The sequence below is a fragment of the Geotrypetes seraphini genome, chromosome 7 (assembly GCF_902459505.1).
Source record: "Geotrypetes seraphini chromosome 7, aGeoSer1.1, whole genome shotgun sequence".
Lineage (NCBI taxonomy): Eukaryota > Metazoa > Chordata > Amphibia > Gymnophiona > Dermophiidae > Geotrypetes > Geotrypetes seraphini.
This window is the reverse complement of record NC_047090.1, coordinates 63,615,661-63,636,278: the sequence shown is the minus strand read 5'-3', so window position 1 is coordinate 63,636,278 and position 20,618 is coordinate 63,615,661. Positions and strand designations below refer to the sequence as shown.

General features: G+C 40.5%; 1 protein-coding gene across 6 annotated transcripts in view; it reads right to left on the bottom strand.

Moving 5' to 3' along the window:
- Window positions 1-20,618, bottom strand: part of SCUBE1 (signal peptide, CUB domain and EGF like domain containing 1) — a 545,901-nt gene that overhangs the window by 80,573 nt on the left and 444,710 nt on the right. For all 6 annotated transcript variants that reach the window (XM_033951623.1, XM_033951624.1, XM_033951620.1 and 3 more), the window contains one exon: window positions 5,066-5,182. In XM_033951623.1, the coding sequence (XP_033807514.1) occupies window positions 5,066-5,182 (117 nt within the window). The remainder of the gene's footprint in view (window positions 1-5,065; window positions 5,183-20,618) is intronic.

Sequence of the window (20,618 nt, the reverse complement as noted above, 5' to 3'; positions counted from 1 at the left end):
ACAGGCCTCCCCGCCCTCCCCTTAGTACGCTACTGATGTGAATGGTGTCTGGGTTTTCCTGTGTCTGGTTGTAGTGGTTTGGATTAGGTGGTTGTTCAAGTAGGCTGGGCCGTCACCATTTATGGATTTAAATAATAGACAGTAGAATTTAAATAATATTCTTGTTTGAATTGGGAGCCAGTGTGAGTCAAGGTATGCCTCGGTGATGTGGTCGTGTTTTCTTAGTGAACAGATTAGTCTCAGGTCTGTGTTTTGTACTGTTTGTAGTTGTTTTATCATTGTTGCAGGGGAGATAGAGGATGTTGCAGTAGTCGCTTAACCAGCCAATTGCTGACTCCACTCCCGGAATCCGGAATACCCCCCAAATAGCTTGTTTTCATTTAGGCACTAACTGCTAATTTTCAGCAGCAATAACCAGTTAAGTACTGCTGAAAATTAAGAACTAATCTTTCAAAAAAATAGAGAAGAACTAAACTGAGAGGCATTCCTCATGAAAAGCAGTGTATCCAGAGCTGGCAAGAGATAACAAGGAAAAGCACAGAAAATTATCGAAAAAAGGCCTTTTCGTAAGTAAAGAGAAAGCAGGTTTTATTAGGTTTTATTTATTTTTTAATCACAAAGGGCCCCTTTTACAAAGCTGCTCTAGCAACTATACTGCAATAAATGCACCAAAGTAGGGTTACCAGATTTCCTCTTTAAAAAAACAGAGGACACATGGCCCCGCCCTGTTCTGCCTTGGCCTCGCCCCACTCCCAGCCCCATCCCAACAGAAAGCTCGTGTCTCCTTCTCCAAGTTCGAGGCTGTGAATGGAGGACCTCCACACATGTGCGGATGTCAGCGTGATGACATCATGCGCTTTAGTGTATGCATGTGACTAGAGAATGACACGGGGACAAATTTTTCCTGTCCCCAGGGAAACTCATTTTTCTATCCGGTGAGTTATTTTCCTGTCCCTGCAAGGTCTGTCCTCATCTGCGCAAGTCTCAAACACTTTAAATTCATAAGTGTTTGAGACTTGTGTAGTTAAGACAGAGCTTACAGGAATGGGACAGGGACAAAACGTGTGGGGACAGGATGGAGAAATTGAGTTCCTGCAGGGATGGGGAAAAATTTGTTCCCGTGTCATTCTCTAGATGTGATGTCATCACATCGAAATCCATGCATGCGCAGAGGCCCTCCAGACATGGCCTGAACTTGGGGCCTTTCAAAACCCAGACAAACTGCTGGGTTTTGGAAATCCATCTGGGCACCCAGACAGTCCTCTAAAAAAGAGGTCATATGGTAACCCTAAACTAAACTAAAACTTAGCTTTATATACCGAGTCTTCAGTCAGAAAGGAGCTCAATTCGGTTAACAGTAACTAAAAAAATACTTTAAAAAGTAACAATCAGAAAATATTAATATGACTAGTTTCTAAAGTGTTTGGCAAATAATAGTTTGGCAAATAATAGTGTTTGGCAAATAATACGAAAAAGTTGAAAAGGACCAGGACCCCTTAAAATAAGAGGAAGTTCGTTCCATAGTTGAGAAAATTTGAAAACCAAGGATTGACTGAAATTCTTGACTCCTTTGATTCCTTTCACTGAAGGAAGGAAGAGTTTGAATTGTTGGGTGCCTCTTGCATAGGAGAATCTATAAACATTCCATAATAAAAGGACAAGAGGGATGAAGATACCATATAAAATTTTAAAAGTAATACATGCACATTTAAAGTGAATCCTGAGATAGACCGGAAGCCAATGAAGGTTTAAAAGAAAGGAGACACATGGTCAAATTTACTTTTTCCAAAAATTAATTTTGCAGCGGTATATTTCCCATTTATGTTTTCTTTAATATATACGATTGTAGTTCCACCCTCTCTTTCCCCATGTGTCTGTTAGTCTGTATGATTTTATGATAATGTATTAAATTTATGTATTCTTTTATAATTACTCTGTTGTACCCATTTTTTATCTGTAAATCGCTTAGCAATTTAAATTAAGCGATTCAACAAGTCAAAAATAAACTTGAAACTTGTATCAGTTGGAGTCTTTGAAGGCAGGTCCTTGTTATGCCGAGATAGATAGCGTTACAGTAATCTAGCCGGGATAATATGATAGATTGGACCGGAACAGAGAAGTGTTGTTGGTGGAAAAGGTTTCTGACCTTTCTCAACATTCGAAGGCTAAAAAAGCACTTCTTGACAAGAGAGTTTATTTGATCCTATGGACTTCGGTGTATTTACTGCAGCAACATCATAACTGCAGCTTTGTAAAAGAGGCTCGGTATTAGCTGTTCTGTTGCAAACAATTGCTGCTGGAAATTGTAGATTAAAGAGCAAGAAATGCCTCTTCTTTTTCTAAGTATAATCTGAGCCTTTGCTGTTTGTTTGCAAAGAAACTGAAATAAGTGCTTACAGCTGGACTGGACAAAACATAATAAAAATATTGCATGAGAGACTATCCGAGATAGACTAAAAAAATAGGGACACCTTGCTAAATCCAAAAGAATTACTATAGGCCCTGGAAACCTATGAACATTATAAACCAGACAGAGGGAGACAACAAACTAGACCAGACAAGGCATGGCAGAAAACTGAGCAGGATACATTATTTTTCAAAAGCCCACACAAACATTGATCATCATATAGGGCAACTGCAGTCTAGCCATGTGTTATCAGCTTCTGTCAGATAAATATCTCACAAGTCTCATGGGATATAATGTGTGAAAGTCTACAAGAAATGGATCTTCAAGAAAACATGGACCAGGAATGCAAAAACCTAGTGGAAGTTACTATAAGAAAAGCAGAAGCCGGGATGGGATTATTGAACAAAGTCACATGACTGTACTCTAGCTCTTCCAGGCATGCCGCATACATCATGATTTTCAAGGACAATAAAATCAAAGCACTTGAGCTATCCACAACAATTACAGCGGCTGCAAGAGCACATTTTGAAGCAGAATCTGTGAAAGCACACACCTGATTGAGTAAACAAGAAGCCATCTTGAAGTTGCAGCTAGAGAAAATTAGAATGGAGGATGAAGAATAATTGAAAAACTCAGTATTTTCTAATTTACTGTACCATCTAGTATTAGCAGGTTAAACTAACTGATTTGCAGAATATTTTGTTTTCAAAAGAATCTGTTAGAACTAAGGCTAGCAAATAGCAAATATCCAATATTGAATAAAACAGCATCAGAAACTTTACACTGTAAAATAAACAACCACATACACTGCAGATTTATTGTAATTAGACATTTTTTTTATTCTTTCTTTATTATTTTGAAAATATGACAAGTAATACACTTATTTAAGTAACGCGAAAAGTAATATACATGAAAAGAAAATTCAATAAAGGAAATCAGTTCACAATCTTCTTAGACCCCAAAACACAGTGGGGGAGAGGTCCTGAATATACAGAGACTTAATTTAACCATCAAAAGAAACAATAAAGGAAATGGCTTAATGGGAATAACTCTTCATTACATAATCACACCCTTGAAACCCTGGAGATGTTCTTCATGTCCAGAAAACTCCGGAGATAGTCTGGAACAAAGAATGTATATTTTGTCCCCAAATATTTAATGAGGCACTTGCATGGATATGCCAATTGGAATGTGGCTCCTAAATCTTTTGTCTCTTGCCTCATTGTTAAGAATATTTGCCTCCTTTGAGTTGTTTTATTAACGTCAGGGTATATCCAAATACGTTGACCAAGAAAAGGAGTATACGAATTACGAAAATAGAATTTTAAAACAGCGTTGAGATCTTGCTGAAACCCAAACGAGACAAGTAAGGTAGTTCTCTCTTCCAAAGTTTCCACAGATGTTTCCAATATTGCTGATATATTTCCCAAATCAGGAGATTTATTCTGAGGACCTTGAGGATTTTCTAAAGTCTCACTCCCATTTTTCTTTATAGGATCAGGTAAATAGTAGATTCTATTCAGAGGAGGAATAGTCTCAGGAGTGAAACTTAATATTTGTAGTAAATAGTTCTTAAATAGTTCCAACTGTGGAAATCTCTAGGAAAATTCAATATTCTCAGATTCAATCTTCTATTATGATTTTCCAATTGCTCTATCTTTCTGTGTATCATTAGTTTATCTTTAATCAAGCTTTCAGAAACAGATTTCAAAGCAATTATCTCCTGATTTGCTTTATCAAATTTATCCTCATTATCCATTTTTAAATCTTCAACCGTTTTTACTAACGAGTCTACCTTATTTACTAATAAGGTTTCCCCCGCTGTTTTTTGAATAGTAATATCCATTCTCTGGAGTGTCTTCCAGACATCCAGTAAAGTTACCTTGGGTCAGAATGTTGCCTTCTACCCCTAGTTGAATCTTCTTCACCGCAGCTCTGTCCTGCTCCCCTCTAGCGAGTCGGCTCCAAAAAACTCTTTGGTCTCAAAGCCACTCAGCTGCTCAAACAGTGCGGCTGCGGGAGACGAGACGGAGGCACTACCGGATCAGGAGGCGATAAAGAGACTTCCAGCTCTAACGTGGTGGCCAACGTTTGCAAGCCTCGCGCTCCCGCTGTTGAAGGAGAAGCACTGGCAGCAAAATCCAGCGTTGTTTGGCGCATTGGCATTGAAGAACTGGCTGGTGGGGGTCCTGGATGGACCAAGCCTTTGTGCTTCGTATGTGGCATAGCGCTTTAGGAAAAAAGCAAACATATACTGCTAGCAGCTCGCCAGTCCTGCCGCCATCTTGGACTGCCCACCTCGTGCTGTAATTAGACATATTTAACCTAGAACTGAAAGGCACCTATACATTCAGAAAAGGTAATTTGATAAAATTTTTTTTTTTGCAAGTAAAGACCATTTTATGCATGTAAAATGACTTTTATCAAATTAACTCAGGAATTACATGTTATCACACCTAAGCAATGACAATGATACCCTCTCCCACGGGAACTGTGAACCCTGTCTCTGCAGCATCTCTATTTGACCCAAGGAGTAGATCAGATATGAGTATTGAATAGGAGGAGACCTTCCACATGGTCATGCTTGCTACCTAAACTAGTGAGTCAGTCCCATGTTTCTTCTAAATTTGTAGAAGATCTATAGAGTGTACCACTTACCGTTCACAGTTGGTTTCCCAGTATCTTTCATTTGCTCTTTGCTGCGTGGTCGTAAGTGACACTTTGCATCTCGGATTTTAAAACGAGCTTTCTGAGTTACTGGTGGACCAATGGAATCTGTTAAAAAAAGGGTCATATTGCTTTTGTAATCATTTGTATACTCTTAGGTCCCATAGCATAGATTTAGGAACAAAAACAAACAAAAAAAAAAGATACAAAACTTTTAGAGAAATCAGCCATTTACATTTATGTTGTTAATAGAAAACCTCCCAGAAAGACAAAACAAATAGAGCTCCAGAATTCTGAACAATCCACAAAGAGCATCTTACTTTCCACTTATACTCTCTGAATATAGAGCACATAGAAATTACTGTTGTAGTTTTGAAAATTAATAACGAATGAAAAAAAAAAAAAGAAATGACTGCAGTCTCTCATAAAGATGCAGTAGCTCTTACATCGATGTAAGAACAAATGGTATCCCAACGCCACAGCACAATTTTCAATAAAAGTTTTTTTACTATATTGGATAAATGTTACAGGGAGTGCTTGGAAGGTAAAATTCCTATATGTAATAAATGACTGCTGCTTGGAGCAACTGTTCAAGAACTGAAAAAAAGAGGGGAAGCTTTTTAAATTTAGTTCTTAGTGGAATGCAGGGCATAGTACAAGAGGTAACAGTGTTGGGTCCACTGGGAAAAAGTGATCATAACATGATCAAATTTGATCTGATATTTGGAGTGAAGTTGCTAAGAAAATCTACTGTAGCAGCATTTAATTTTCAAAAGGACAACTACGATAAAATGAAAATAGTTAAATAGAAGCTAAAATGATTGGCTGCAAAGGTTAGGACTTTAAATCAGGCATGTTTACAAATACCATCATGGAAGCCCAGATCAGATGTATTCCACTTATTAACAAAGGTGGAAAGAAGAGCAAACAATAGCCAGCATGGTTAAAAGATGAAGTGAAAGAGAGAGAAAAGAATATCCTCTAAAGCAGTGTCTCAAACTTTTTCGAGCTAGGGCACACTAATGGTAGTGGCCATAGCTCGAAGTGCACGGATGTTGCCATGACGACATCACCCCTTTCTACCACCAACTTCACTGGCTGCCTTTCGAATCCAGAGTGCTTTTCAAATTCGCATGCTTCTGCTACAAATCGGTAAATGGCCTCTCGCCAAGATACATCAATCCCCTCTTTAACCTTTACTGCACTAACAAGAAATCCCGCAGAATCCAACTGTTCGCCTACCCCTCGCTAAAGCTCTGTCATCTCAAAAGATTCCTAGACAAAACCTTCGCCTTCCAAGCAGCCAAGATGAACCCATGGATCGCCCAAATGATGCGAGGCCCCCACTTACCTCGACTTCAGAAAAACACTCAAAACTTACCTATTCAACAAACAAGCCCCGTAACGCCCCCTTTCCGGAATTACCTGTCCACACGTTCGACCCATTCCCCCCCATTATTGATCGCTGTCTTCCTGCTCCCCTACCCGCTTCCTTCTTCATCAGCCAAGTTCGGCTAAAGTTGTTGTAAATCCAATAAATCGTGGTAAATCGGCCCTTTCAGCCCTTCCCCCCCCTCTATTGTTCGCTTTCTTCCTTCTCTCCTTCCCACTTCCGCTTCTTCAGCCATGTTCGGCTGAAGGTGTTGCAAATCAAAATATATTGTTTGTAAATCGGCATGTCAATGCGGATCCTAATGTAATTGTTGTGAACCGCCTAGAACTCGTTGGGTATGGCGGTATATAAGAATAAAATTATTATTATTAATTATTATCACACACATGTGTGACATCATCACGCTGACATCCACGCATGCGCAGAGGCCCTCCAGACAGGCCCTGAAATGCCAGTAGGACATGCCATCAGGGAATTCTAACAAATATCAACTGAATACCCCCAACCACACACCTCCCAAACTCCACCCTAGACCCATCTAAGCTCTTCCCCAGATCCCACCCCTTTACTAATTATGTCATTTTTTTTCCATTCATTTTTCATATACACACACAATATACACATCAGATATAAATTCTCAAACTGACACATTTCAATCACTATACTGTATATAAAATTATTAAAAATTATTAAAATCATTTTCCCTACCTTTGTTGTCTGGTGACTTTATTTTTCCTCCGTCTTCACGTTCTACCTTGCAGCCATCTTTGACATTAGCTTAACATTCAATATTTCCATTTTTCTGCTTTCTTCTCATAATCTACTATCTCTCTCTCCTTCTCTCCCTATTTCCATGGTCTGACATCTCTCTCCTTACCTCCTCCCCCGCCATTGGTTCAAAGGCATCTCTCTCCTTCCTTTCCCCCTTCCCAGCCTGGCATCTCTCTCCTCTCCTTCCCAAAATCTGGCATCTCTTTACTACTACTACTATTATTTCTATAGCGCTACCAGACTCCCCTCCTTCCCTTCTATTCCCTGATCTGATATCTCTCCCTTCCTTTAGTCATCTCTCCTCCCCCCCATTTAACATTTCTCTTTCCCTTCCTTCTTTCTGGCCCCCCTCCCAGACCAACATTTTATCTCTCTTCTTCCTGCATGCTTCTCCTCTGGTCCTCCTTCCCTCCCCCAACCAACATCTCTCTCTCTCTCCCTCCATGAGCCCAACTTTTCACTCTCTGCCCTCTCCCCCTTCTCCAGAATGTAACATTTCTCCTTCCCTCCTTTCTGTCCTCCCCATCCATCTTGCCCTCTCCATGAGTCCAACACTTTCTCCCTCCTGCACGCTTTCTCTCTGTCCTTGCCTCTTCCCTCAAGTGGCATCCCTCCTTCCGACCCCCCAACCCAACATGCTGTCTCCCCATGTACCATCTCATCCTCCCCTCCAGTGTGTAGCACCTTTCCTTTCCCTCCCTTTCTGCCAGGTCCAGCAGCAACTCTTCTCCTTTCATTTTATCTCCCCCCCCTGTCCAGCAATACCCCTTCCCTGCTCCCCATGTCCAGCATTACCACTTCTCCCTTCCCTCCTCCTCCCCCCGTCCAGCAGTACTACTTCCCCTTTTCCTGCTCCCCATGTTCAGCAGTACCCCTTCTCCCTTCCCTGTCCAGCAATACGTCTCCTGTCACTGCTAGCAGCAGCTCACCATGGGCTTTTAACTTCGGCACATAGCTGCTGCTAGCAGTAGTTTAGCCCGGTTTCATCAGGCAGCAGCCTCGGGGCCTTTGCTAGGCTGGCCCGCTTCGAAGATTACAGATAATACAAAATACAGCAATAAAAATTATTATTAATTCAAAAAAAATATGATCACGTTACACCACTTCTACAAGTAGCACATTGGTTACCAATTACACATAGAATAACTTTTAAAATTATACTGTTAACTTTTAAAATTCAACAATCTAATGATCATCTCTTGATACCATATTCTCCATTTAGGGCACTTAGATCAACAGAACAACATTTACTGACTATCCCTTCTTTAAAAGTAACCAGGACCAGGAGATCTACTATTTTCTGAGTTATAGCACCCCAGCTCTGGAACAATTTACTAATATATTTATGCAATGAATCTTCTTTAGAAAAATTCAAGCATTCTTTAAAAAGTTTCCTGTATAAGGATGCATTTGAAATATAGATAGTATAACCTATCAATCATTCAATCTCTTAGATCCTAATCTACGCGTAAGTCGTAAATTTATCTTCTTTCTTTCTATGATTATTTCTGCCTTTATACCTCTTTCTTTTTCTTTTGTGTTACCCACCATATGTGTTTTTCCCTAAATGTTTCTTCTTTTCTTTAAAGATTGTAGTTCATCCCCCCTCAACTTCTGTACCATTTATTTATTAGTACGTATATATTTTGTATTTAATTGTATAAAACTATTCTGTTTTGTCCCCTATTTTTAAAATGTTCTACACATTGAAGTATTTGACATTGCATATACAACAAACCTTAATAAAACTTGAAACTTTCTTCTCTGTTGCTTCAGTCTTGTTTTCCTATCCAGTCATACATCTAAAAACATAATAACTGCTCAACTGGGACAAACCAAAAGTCCATCAAGCCCAGTATCCTATTTCCAACAGCAGCAAAACAGATTCTATGCTACTTATCCTAGGAATAAGAAGTGTATTTTCCCAAGCCATCTAAATAATTGCCTATGGACTTCTCTTTTAGGAAATTATCCAAACCTTTTTTAAACCCTGCTATGCTAACTGAAAGACTCACCTCCTGTGCATTTATGCCAGAAGATATTTAAACATCTTTATTATATCTCTCCTCTCCTGCCTTTCTTCCAAAATATACTTATTGAGATCTTTAAGTCTGTTCTAATACACTTTATGACAAAGACCAATAACCATTTTAGTAGCTGACCTCTGAACCAATTGCCAAACTCTTCCAATCCGCTTTTCTGATGTACGACTTATATTCTACCAGATACACTATGATCACATCACCCCTATCCTCAAATTACTTAATTGTTTCCCTATCCAGCTCCGCATACAATTCAAACTCTTCTTATTGACTTACAAATGCATTCACTCTGTAGCTCTTCAATATCTTTCCTCTTTTATCTCTCCCTATACTCCTCCCCAGGAACTCTGTTCACTGGGCAAGTCTCTCTTATCTGTACCCTTCTCCACTACTGCCGACTCCAGACTGTTTCTTCTCTCTTGCTGTACCATACACCTGAACAGACTGCCTGAGCCAGTGCATCAAGCTCCGTTCCTGGCAGCATTGAAATTCATGCTAAAAGCCCACTTTTTCAAGGTTGCTTTCAATTTCTAATGCTCACTCACTTGTAAAGCACCTATGCCTGAGAAACACCCCAACATCCTACTTGTCCTGTTTCTATGTATGATTAGATCGTAAGCTCTACTGAGAAGGGACTGTCTCTTGAGTATTTTAATGACAGGGCTGCTTATGTCCAGCACTGCTATAGAAGTGATAAGTAGCAGTAGTAGTATTTTCAAAACTTATTTTCTAGATGGATATCTATGCTTTTTATCAGTAGTTTGACTAAATTTCTAGGGGGTTTGTTAGAGGCATGGCGTGGGTGAGATTAGGGCAGGCTTATGACTTTGACATTTTTCTGAATATATATGCTTCACTTTCCCAAGTCACAAAGATGTATTAATGATGGTGTAGTATCTGTTAACAACTCGCATGTGTCTCCCGGACCTCAGCAACACCAGTCACTGCTGAAATAATCTCATTGCGGTAAAGCTTCATATGCCTTATGATTGGTCCATTACTACTAAGTATTCAATTTCAATCCTTATTTCTTATTCAGCGATTTAACTTTTGTATCAAATGATAAATAAATAAAAAGTTTTTTACTTATCTTTTTGACTGTTTAATTATATGGTCTGGGGAGGCTGAATCCAACATGTTTGGCTATACAGCTTTTTCAAGGATCTTCCCCGAGCCATCCAAAGCTCACAAGTTTTGACTACCCTGTTTCCCCGATGGTAAGACACTGTCTTATTTTTTTTGGAAGGCCAAAATATGCTCTAGGGCTTATTTTCGGGGGGATACCTTATTTACCCATGAAGAAGACTACAGTACACAGTTATTGTTGAAAAAAAACAGAATTTTATTACGTTCGCGATAGGTACGTTCGCAATGCGTTCGTTGGAGGAAGAAAACGGTCGGCTGAAGAATCGGTCGGCCGAAAAATCGTACCGTGTATGGCCAGCTTTATCCATCATACCATATATTGTACCATTTAATGTCCCCAATGTTCTCCATCAGGGAAACACAGTAAAGAGATTATTCTGTAGTGCAGCATCAGAGGGGAATTGACAATGTGAAACCATTGTTTATATACCGTATGCATTTTAAACAGGCTTTATATACAGTAAGTGGTATTGCTCGCAGCAAAAGAAACCTGTCTGCGTGTCTCACTTTTGGATGTTCTGGCCGTGAACAAACTCCTGCAGTCTCCGTTAGGGAGGGATGAGGGAAGCTGCCTGTGTTTCCTTGCGCGGAGTCACGTGCGCGCGCTGCAGTCCTGTCACTTCCTCCTCTTCACTTCATGACGAAGCGCGGCACGCAGCCATGGAGGCAAATATGGTAGACGGAGGGACCACACGGAGTCACCCACCGTACCACCCGATTCGGGTAAGCGCAGGTATCGGTGGGTGGCTTATTTGCGGGGGGGGGTGCCTTATTTTACATTTTTTTCTAAAAAGGGGGGGCTGTCTTATTTGATGGCCCTGCCTTATCATCGGGGAAACACAGTAGGAATGCCCATTATCAATCTAGCCGCTGAATTCATTAAAAGTTGTACAGGTTTGAATTTTTTCTTTGACAATACAAAATACAAAAGATTGCAGTAATCAATTTGAGATAATAAGGCTTGAACAGAGCGAAAATCCATAGGCAGGAGCATCAATTTTAATATAAATAAGATGTGAAGTTATGCATATTCTCCTTGTACCACTTTAGCTATGTGTTGTTTCATTGAGAGCTGAGAATCTAACCATACCCCAAGGACCAATATCTCAGACTTTACCAATAATTGTGTGCCCATAACAATAAGTATTGTAGGGCTACCCACAATGCCACCCACAATCAAAACCTCAGTTTTTTTCATATTTAACTGCAGGCCATGCAGCCCCATCCACACCATTATTTCATGCATATAGTTATTCAAATTTATCTCTGTTTCTTGCAAATTCCCAATGGAAAAAAAAAGAACAAGATGTCATTGTCAGCATAGCTATTTCTAGCATTCAGCATTTTCAGTTGGCATTACTAATGTCAGCGAAGGCCCATGGGAAATTATATCAATCTGACTCTGGCATGTGAATGCAGATAGACCCTGAGGGCAGGGAGACTGTTTCATATGGCCCGAAAAGACGGTGTTAAATAGCCCTGATTGAATCATGATTAGCTAAAAGGTGTTAATGTGTTAATGTCTGATTAAGAGGGTGCTTAGACAATGGGTCCAGGTGCACAGATAACTAAAGTTAATCAGAAACTATTGTCAGAGACAGACTGGAAATACATATATGACTACAGCCTATTTTTCTCCTGTCTACGAAGGAGGGGGGAGATTTAACTTCTATTGAAGCTCAATAGATTCTGGGTTTTAGAATAAGTTTCCAAACTATAAAAGCCCCCTCGCAGAAACACCCCCCTCTCTTGGCTCTTGGCACTCTGGTCCTCTCTTGTTTCTCTTGAGCTCTCTCTTTCTCTCTCTATCCTTCTCTTTATCTATGGAACACGAAGCTTGGACCATCACCCCATCCCCATTTTCTCTCTCTCTCTGCCTTTCCCTGGAACTTCAGGCTTCTATGTCTCTCTTTTCCTCTGAACTCTGTAAGGCAGGGAAACTGCGTTGCTCTCTCATTAATTGTAATGCTTATGAATATTGCTTTTCTGTAAGCCTATTTCTATAATATATTCTTTATTTAATCACCTCTGGCTGTGCCTTTTTGATTCTACTTCCTGGTGAATCTTCAGTGAGGGAACTGAACCTGGGACCTGGCGTGTGTAAGGGCGCCTCTCACTTAACCCCTACCACCTAATATTGTGGGGGCCACTAACAATCCTTACAGTCATCTGCATACAAGTGGTATTCTACTTCTAAGGAACGAAACAATTTTCCCAAAGTAATCATGTATATGTTAAATAACAATGAAGACAGCGCAGAACCTTGAGGCACCCCTTTCTTCATTCTTCACCCAGGAAGATATGGGAGAGTAACCAGTGTCAGAAATGGTATTCAATTCTGATGAATCAGAGAAACTCAAACAAATCTCTGTAACACTGGAAGTTGTAATGGATCAATTTGACAAATTGAACAGTAGCAAATCACCTGGACTGGATGACATACATCCCAGAGTGCTGATAGAATTGAAAAATGAATTTACAGAGCTATTCTTAGTAATCTTTAATTTTTCTTTAAAATCCAGCATAGTACCGGAAGACTAAAGGGTGGCCAACATGATACCAACTTTTAAAAAAGGGTTCCAGAGGTGATCCAGAAAATTCTAGACCAGTGAACCTGACATCAGCATGGATTAATGAGAGAAAGCTAACATGGATTTAGTCAAGGGAAATCATGCCTCACCAATCTACTGCATTTCTTTGAAGGGGTGAATGAACATGTGGATAAAGGTGAGCCAGTTGATATTGTGTATTTGGACTTTCAAAAGGCATTTGACAAACTACCTCATGAAAGACTTCTGAGGAAGTTAGTCATAAAATAGGAGGTAATGTCCTATTATGGATTAAAAACTGATTGGGGAAAAAAACAACCCTGGTTGAAAGACTGAAAGCAGAGAACAGGTTTAAATGGTCAATATTTTCAATGAAGAAGAGTAAATGGGGTTCCCCATGAGTCTGTGCTGGGACTGTTGCTTTTTAACATATTTATCAATGATCATTGCATTTACTCCCCCAATCCTTTATCCAAACATATCATATCAATACATGTATACAGTATACATCATGAGGTGGGGAATAGTAGGTATAATCCCTTCCTAACAAGTGAGTAGTTCGCCACCCATCTGTTAGATTGAATACTTCTAGAAATTTTTAAAATAATTTCCTATCTTTTTAAAGTCTATCTCCCTTACTACCCATGGAATCCCAATGGGGGTCCATCACTAAATTAAAGCCCCCCCCAACAAGTAATGATCAAGTTTCAAGTTTTATTAAAATTTGATGGATCGCTTAATCTTAATACAAAGCAATGAACAAATCTAAAATACATAATAATCACACAATATGGGGAGACAGCATCAATGACATAAGCCAATTACTAGACAAAAACAGACCCGAAAGGGAAGTGGGGAAGAAATACAATATATGATAGTAAGTGAGAAAAATATGGATTGTGACCACCACTATAGCCCAGGGCAGGGCTCAGTAGAAATCCTGGTGGTTACAACATACAGTGCATTAACGTGTGACCCGGCATGGAGTCACCCTGCAGGACCGGACTCTTCAACAGCACTCAATAATTAAACTCAAAAATAAAGCCCCAACAACAGGGTTGCTTAGAGCAATAGTTCAGTTTACTCAACTCTTAAGGCAGGTAAGTAATTCCTCAAACTTTGTTACATTAGTCAGGGTTCCTCACCACATTCAAGAAGAAAAAAAAAACAAAACCTGCCAAAATGGGCAAGAAAATAAAGCAATGCACAATCAGGTTCAAACTTTCTTCTTCTGCTTATTAAGTCTCAATTAGCTCCCGAGACCCCAGCTCTATAGAGAGCTAGCATTGCCTGCTTCAAAGCAGGTATTTTATCAAATCCAAAAATAAAGTTCAGCATACAAGTTTCCTCAATTCTCAGTCAGCAAAGAAAATCAAGAAAAGCCTCTGGCAACAGAAGATGTCTGCCAGGAACAGGAGAGAGCAATAGGTTTTGCCAAAACAAAGGCCTTCAGATAGGCTTTCAAATTCCCTCCCAAGGTGGAAGCAAAACCTCTCCCCACTCTCTCTAAGCCTTCTCTCAAAACCAACATTCAAGAGAAAAGGAAAAAAAAAAACAGCACACAAACAGTTCCAAAAGAACCACACTCACTGTTTGTGGCTTAAAGCCAAGTCCACCTGCATTGGTTCAGGCAAATTGCATTCACAGCCAGTACAAGCTTCTTGGAAGTCCATAGGCTCCTCGCTCAGAAGTGGTAAGTCTTCTGCTTGTTCAGCCTCAGTCCATTCCATCGGTACAGGTCTGTTGTCCCTGCTTGGCCCAGGTGGATCCTTAGGGAGGCAAGACTTAAACTTCCTCCCTAACTGGCTTGCTGGTTTGAATGCCACTGCTGGCTTATCTACCCTAGGGGCGTGTCCTGTTCTGATGGTTGTCAGCAGAAGACCAGGGACCTCTTGAGCTCCCCTGGTGGTGACTAGGACAAAACTCACTCCCTTCATTTTCAGATAAATCTGGCTCCTCCTGGTGGCCACTGGCATTATCCCCCACATTATCATCCTGGGAAATCCTGGCATTTTCCTTCCGGGATTTTACTTTTACATTTTTCCCTGACTTAACTGGGACCTTGGCAGAGCCCGGATCTGACTGGTCACAGGATAAAACAATAAGGAAGGAAGCAACATTGATCAAAGATCAAGCTGAAATTAAAAGTGAAATATGATTCTAAAAAATTAGCAGTTAAAAGCAACTTTAAAAAGAAAGCATTTTTATTTGCTTTTAAACCTATCAATAAGACGTTCTTCCCTTATGGGAGGGAATTCCACAGTTGGAGCGACGACTGAAAAAAATATATTGCCTTCGAGTGTTAATAGATTTAAGAGAGGGGACGACCAGCAGATGTTGGTTGTTAGATCTAAGTGATCGAGCAGGAGTATAGGTATTAAGACTCGGTCAACAAAGGCAGGAGTTTTATAGAGTATTGATTTAAGACTTAGTAGGCAAATCTTGTAAGTTATATGATTTGCTACTGGGAGCCAATGAGATTTCTCGAGGAGTGGTGTGACGTGGTCCAATTTCTTTACTTTCCATATGAGTTTGATTGAGGCATTTTGAATAAACTGTGTCTAATTTCTTTCAGGGGAATTCCTGTGAACAAGGCATTACAGTAGTCAATTCTAGAAATGACCTATGAATGGGTTAATATATTAAGAGATTTGGGTTCCAACCATTTGATACTGAATGGATTTGTCTTAGTCTGAAAGATGTGGATTTAACTACACTACTAATATGTTTGTGAAAAGATAGTTTCTGGTCAAAAATGACCCCCAGTATCTTGATGGAAGTAACTATTTGGAGAGTGATTCCTACTAATGTAATAGAAGCAAGAAGATTAATTCCTTCTTTCCAAAGAAAAAGCATTACATTAGTTTTATTGACGTTGAGTGCCAGCTGATTTATGTCAAGCCAGTGGTGAATTAGACTAAGTTTTTCATTGATGGAATGAATTTCTGTGGGGTTATCATGATCAGGAGGATGGAGAAGCTGTATGTCGTCTGCATAAGCAAACGCATTGAATCCTATAGACTGGCAGAGGGTCATCAGGGGAGCAAAAAAGATGTTAAACAAGAGAGGTGAAAGAATTTATCCTTGGGGAATACCAAAATTAGTAGTGAGATTTTCTGAAATGGTATTATTAAATGAAACTGTTGAAGAGCGGTCGGTAAAATACGAGCAAAACCAGGCCAAGACCTGATCGGAGATACCTATTAGCTTCAAGACGTCCAAGGAGAAAATCATGATCTACAGTGTCAAATGCTGACGAAAGATCAAGGAATATTAAAAGAATGGAATTATGATGATCCAGATGGTAGTGAATGACCGTTGTCATGCCTATTAATGAGTACTTCATTGAGTGATGTTGTCTAAAACCTGTCTGGCTAGGGTATAGAATGTTTGTTTTTTTCAATGAATGTTGTGATTTGAGAAAATATGATTTTTTCTGTTACCTTTGCCACAAATGGAATATTGGCTATGGGCATATAGTTTGATTTGTCATCTGGGCTATTTTTGTGATCTTTAATGATTGGTCTAATGTTTGATGCTTTCCATGAATTGGGTAGACTACTTTGTTGAAGACTTTCTGTTACTAGGGTGTGAATGAAAGGACCCATGATTTCTTCAAGAAATTTCCCTTAACATTTGGTGCATACAAATTTGGCTGTCACCCTCTCCCCATTCAACTCACCCACCCAAATAATAATCCATCTCCCTCCCTCATCTCTCCTTTCACCTTTTGTGATAACTTTTAAATGTTTAGCAAATAATATCCCCACTCCTGTTTTCTTTTTCTTCTTTTTATTAGAAGCCTAAATTCGAACTGGGTAATCTCGGTATTGAAACATCTTTTCTCCCATTTTTTGTAAATGCGTTTCTTGAACAAAACATATATCATAACTCAATCTTTTCATTTGTTTCAATAATTATTGATGTTTGCATGGTATATTAAGTCCATTCACATTCAAACTTCCCAGTCTTAATTTACTTCCTCCCATTTTTCCTTCACTTTATTTACCTCATCCTTCCAGTCCTTACAAATCTTAAAATTTTCCTTCCCAGGTACTCCTTGGTTCCCCTTCCCCTCCCCCCAAATTGCCCCTCCATCCACTACTATCCCCATCCTCTCATCTCCCTCCCCTCCTCCAAAAGGTCATGTAAGTTTCACCCAACCTCAAAGTACATCAAACTACTCCCCCCTTCCTCTCATACTTTCACACAATCCATTCACTCTTTCTCCTCCCCATGCACCCATACTATCGTACATTTCACCTGGCTTTAATTATCTTATTTGCAATATAGTCACTGTTCTGCAGTCTGTTCTTCATGTAGGGGCCGAAACATCCATAGGTCCCTGCACCAACTCTGTTCCCTGCTCTGGTTGTTGCTTTCTCGTAGTTCTTGAGGTAGTCTCCTGTCAGCGATATGTCTCCAGTTTTTGTACCACCAATTTTCCTGTAGCCACTCTAGTCGCTTCCATCAAGCCCTCTTTGCTTAGGTATTCCTCAGCCTCTATCACAGTTATAACTCTCTTATGAATGCCATTAATTGTTATCAAAAGGCCAAATGGAACCAACCATCTATAGCGCAGATTTTTCTGCTTCAATACTGTAAGTATTGGTCGAAATTCTCTCCTCTTCTGTAATGTAATAGCGATAAGTCCTGAAATATCTCAATACTGTGGGTTTGCCAAGTTATCACACCCACTTCTCTGGCCTTACGTATCAGCCTTTGTCAACAAAGTTATGCAAACACGCAATTATATCTCAGGGTCATTCGGTAAATCAGGGACCATAGTTCTATGTGCCCTGTCTACTTTTACAGTGGTTGGGGAAATTGCTTCTCCATTATCAGGGGCTAGCATAAAAGCATCTTTAAAGTTGTTAGTGTCAGGGACCCCTCGTATCCGTACATTTTGCCACCAAGATCTATTCTCTAGATCTTCTATACGAGTCATACAATCCTGTAATTCCTTTTGAGTATCTCCCACCTGACCACTTACTGTTTTTTATCATGACTTCTTGTTCACCAATTCTCTGTTCTGTTTCCACTACTCATCCCAACATATCTGCCAGATCTTGCCTTATTTATTTCACAGTGTTTTTAATTTTCCCCTTTGCCCCAGCCACTTCACTCTATTTCCAGGGCCCACTGTTGAAATTCCTCCATTGTGGCCGAAACCAACGGATCCTTGTGCCTCAGTCAAGATGATTCTACCCTGAGTCCTCCTCTGACGCACTCTCTCCAGACTCACACGGTGCCCCCCCCCCCGGGCGGTTCCAAGCCCATGCCGAAGGCCAATTTTCTCCTGCCCTCTGTCCTGAGAGCGGCTTTCCTCAGATCTTTTTTCGCCAGCATCTCAGCTCTCCTCACTTTTCGGATTTATTTCTCCTGTTTTTTTTGTTCAAAGCTTCTCATAGAAGGTGGTATAAGACTCTAGGAGCTCCATCCTCAGCCCACCATCAAGGTTGGTGATGTCACCAGAAGTCTTGTCCCAGGGCACTGAAATAGTGCTTGAAGTTATTCTTGCAGCAATGGCATAGGTACTGATGTTGGCGCTGACTTCATTGGGTGTCAAGGTGTTGGAGACCTTGATGTCTAGGCATGCCTCAGAGGAGACACCAAATGCAGTGATGGCAATCAGGAATTGGTGCATTGATGTTTGGAATGGATCGATGGAGATGATGTTTGAGATGATGCCTACATGCTTGGAGAAAGATATTTGTGCTTCTTAGTTCACATATGAGGCTCTTCCATTGACAGTAGCACCAACGATGAAGAGGTAGAATGAATTGTTGACACAGTCAGTGCTAGTGTCGATGCTGAACTAGTACGTGGCTGTGCGTTGAAGTTGAAGTCTCCAGCTATACTCAATGTTCCTGAAGTTGTAGTGAAAAGTTACTTGAATTGCAACTTCCTGGCTTTAAGTGACCTCTTCTGCATATGAGAGCAGAGCGTGCATGAATTGTCTTGATGCTCAGGACCTAGGCACTGAACATATCAGTTATGCAGGCCTGTACCTGAAATGGTCCTTTGACATTGAGTGTACCATTTGAAGCTGCTAGGACATGAAGTCAGAGGGCTCAATGGCCTGGGGAGGTCGAGTAGATGGAATGCCGAAAAAGAGTTGATGTTCCTGGTGTTGGGAAACAGCGATCATAATATGGTCAAGTTCAAGGTGGAAATAGGAATACTGAAAGGAAAGAGAACCATAGCGACAACCTTTAACTTCAGGAAAGGAAACTACGAAGCAATGAGGGGAATGGTAAAGAAGAAACTTAGGAACACTTCCAAAAAAATGGCAGACGGTAGAACATGCCTGGTCCTTTTTCAAGGACACGGTGAACGAGGCACAAAATCTGTATATCCCCAGATTCAGAAAAGGGTGCAACAAGAGTCGAACAAAAGACCCGGCGTGGATAACTAAAATAGTGAAGGAAGCGATAGGCAATAAGAAAAATTCATTCAGAAAATGGAAAAAGGACAAATCTGAGGGAAACTTGAAAGAGCACAGGAAGTATCAAAAAGAATGTCACCGTGTGGTTCGAAAAGCCAAAAGAGAGTATGAAGAGAGACTAGCCAGGGAAGCACGAAATTTCAAACCATTCTTTAGATATGTTAAAGGCAAACAGCCGGCTAGGGAGGAGGTGGGACCGCTGGACGACGGAGACCGGAAGGGAGCGGTGAAGGAAGAGAAAGAGGTCGCGGAAAGACAATATGTTCTTTTCGTCTGTATTTACAAGCGAAGACACAACCAACATACCGGAACCCGAACAAATCTTCAATGGAAATCCAGCACAAAAGTTAACATCCATGGAAGTGAGCTTCGATGATGTGTACAGGCAGATAGAAAAACTAAAAACCGACAAATCCCCAGGTCCGGATGGAATCCATCCAAGGGTTCTGAAGGAACTAAAGGAGGAAATAGCGGAGCTACTACAGCAAATTTGCAACCTATCTCTGAAAACAGGTGTGATCCCGGAGGATTGGAAGATAGCCTACGTTACGCCCATCTTTAAAAAGGGATCAAGAGGTGACCCGGGGAACTATAGACCGGTGAGTCTGACCTCGGTTCCGGGGAAAATGGCGGAGGCACTGATAAAAGAAAACATCGATGAACATTTTGAAAAAAACGAACTTCTGATATCCAGCCAACATGGTTTCTGCAGGGGAAGATCGTGCCTGACTAACTTATTGCACTTCTTCGAGGGAATTAACAAACAGATGGACAGAGGAGACCCCATAGACATCATATACCTAGATTTCCAGAAAGCCTTTGACAAGGTGCCTCATGAACATCTACTCCGGAAACTGAAGAACCATGGGGTGGACGGAGACGTGCATAGATGGATCAGAAACTGGTTAGAGGGAAGGAAACAGAGGGTAGGAGTGAAGGGCCATTACTCGGACTGGAGGAAGGTCACGAGTGGTGTTCCGCAGGGCTCGGTGCTCGGGCCGCTGCTTTTTAATATATTCATAAATGATCTAGAAACAGGAACGAAGTGCGAGATAATAAAATTTGCGGACGACACCAAACTATTTAATGCAGCTCGGACGAAGGAGGAATGCGAAGAATTGCAAAGGGACTTGGACAAACTAGGGGATTGGGCTGAGAGATGGCAGATGAAGTTCAATGTTGAGAAGTGCAAAGT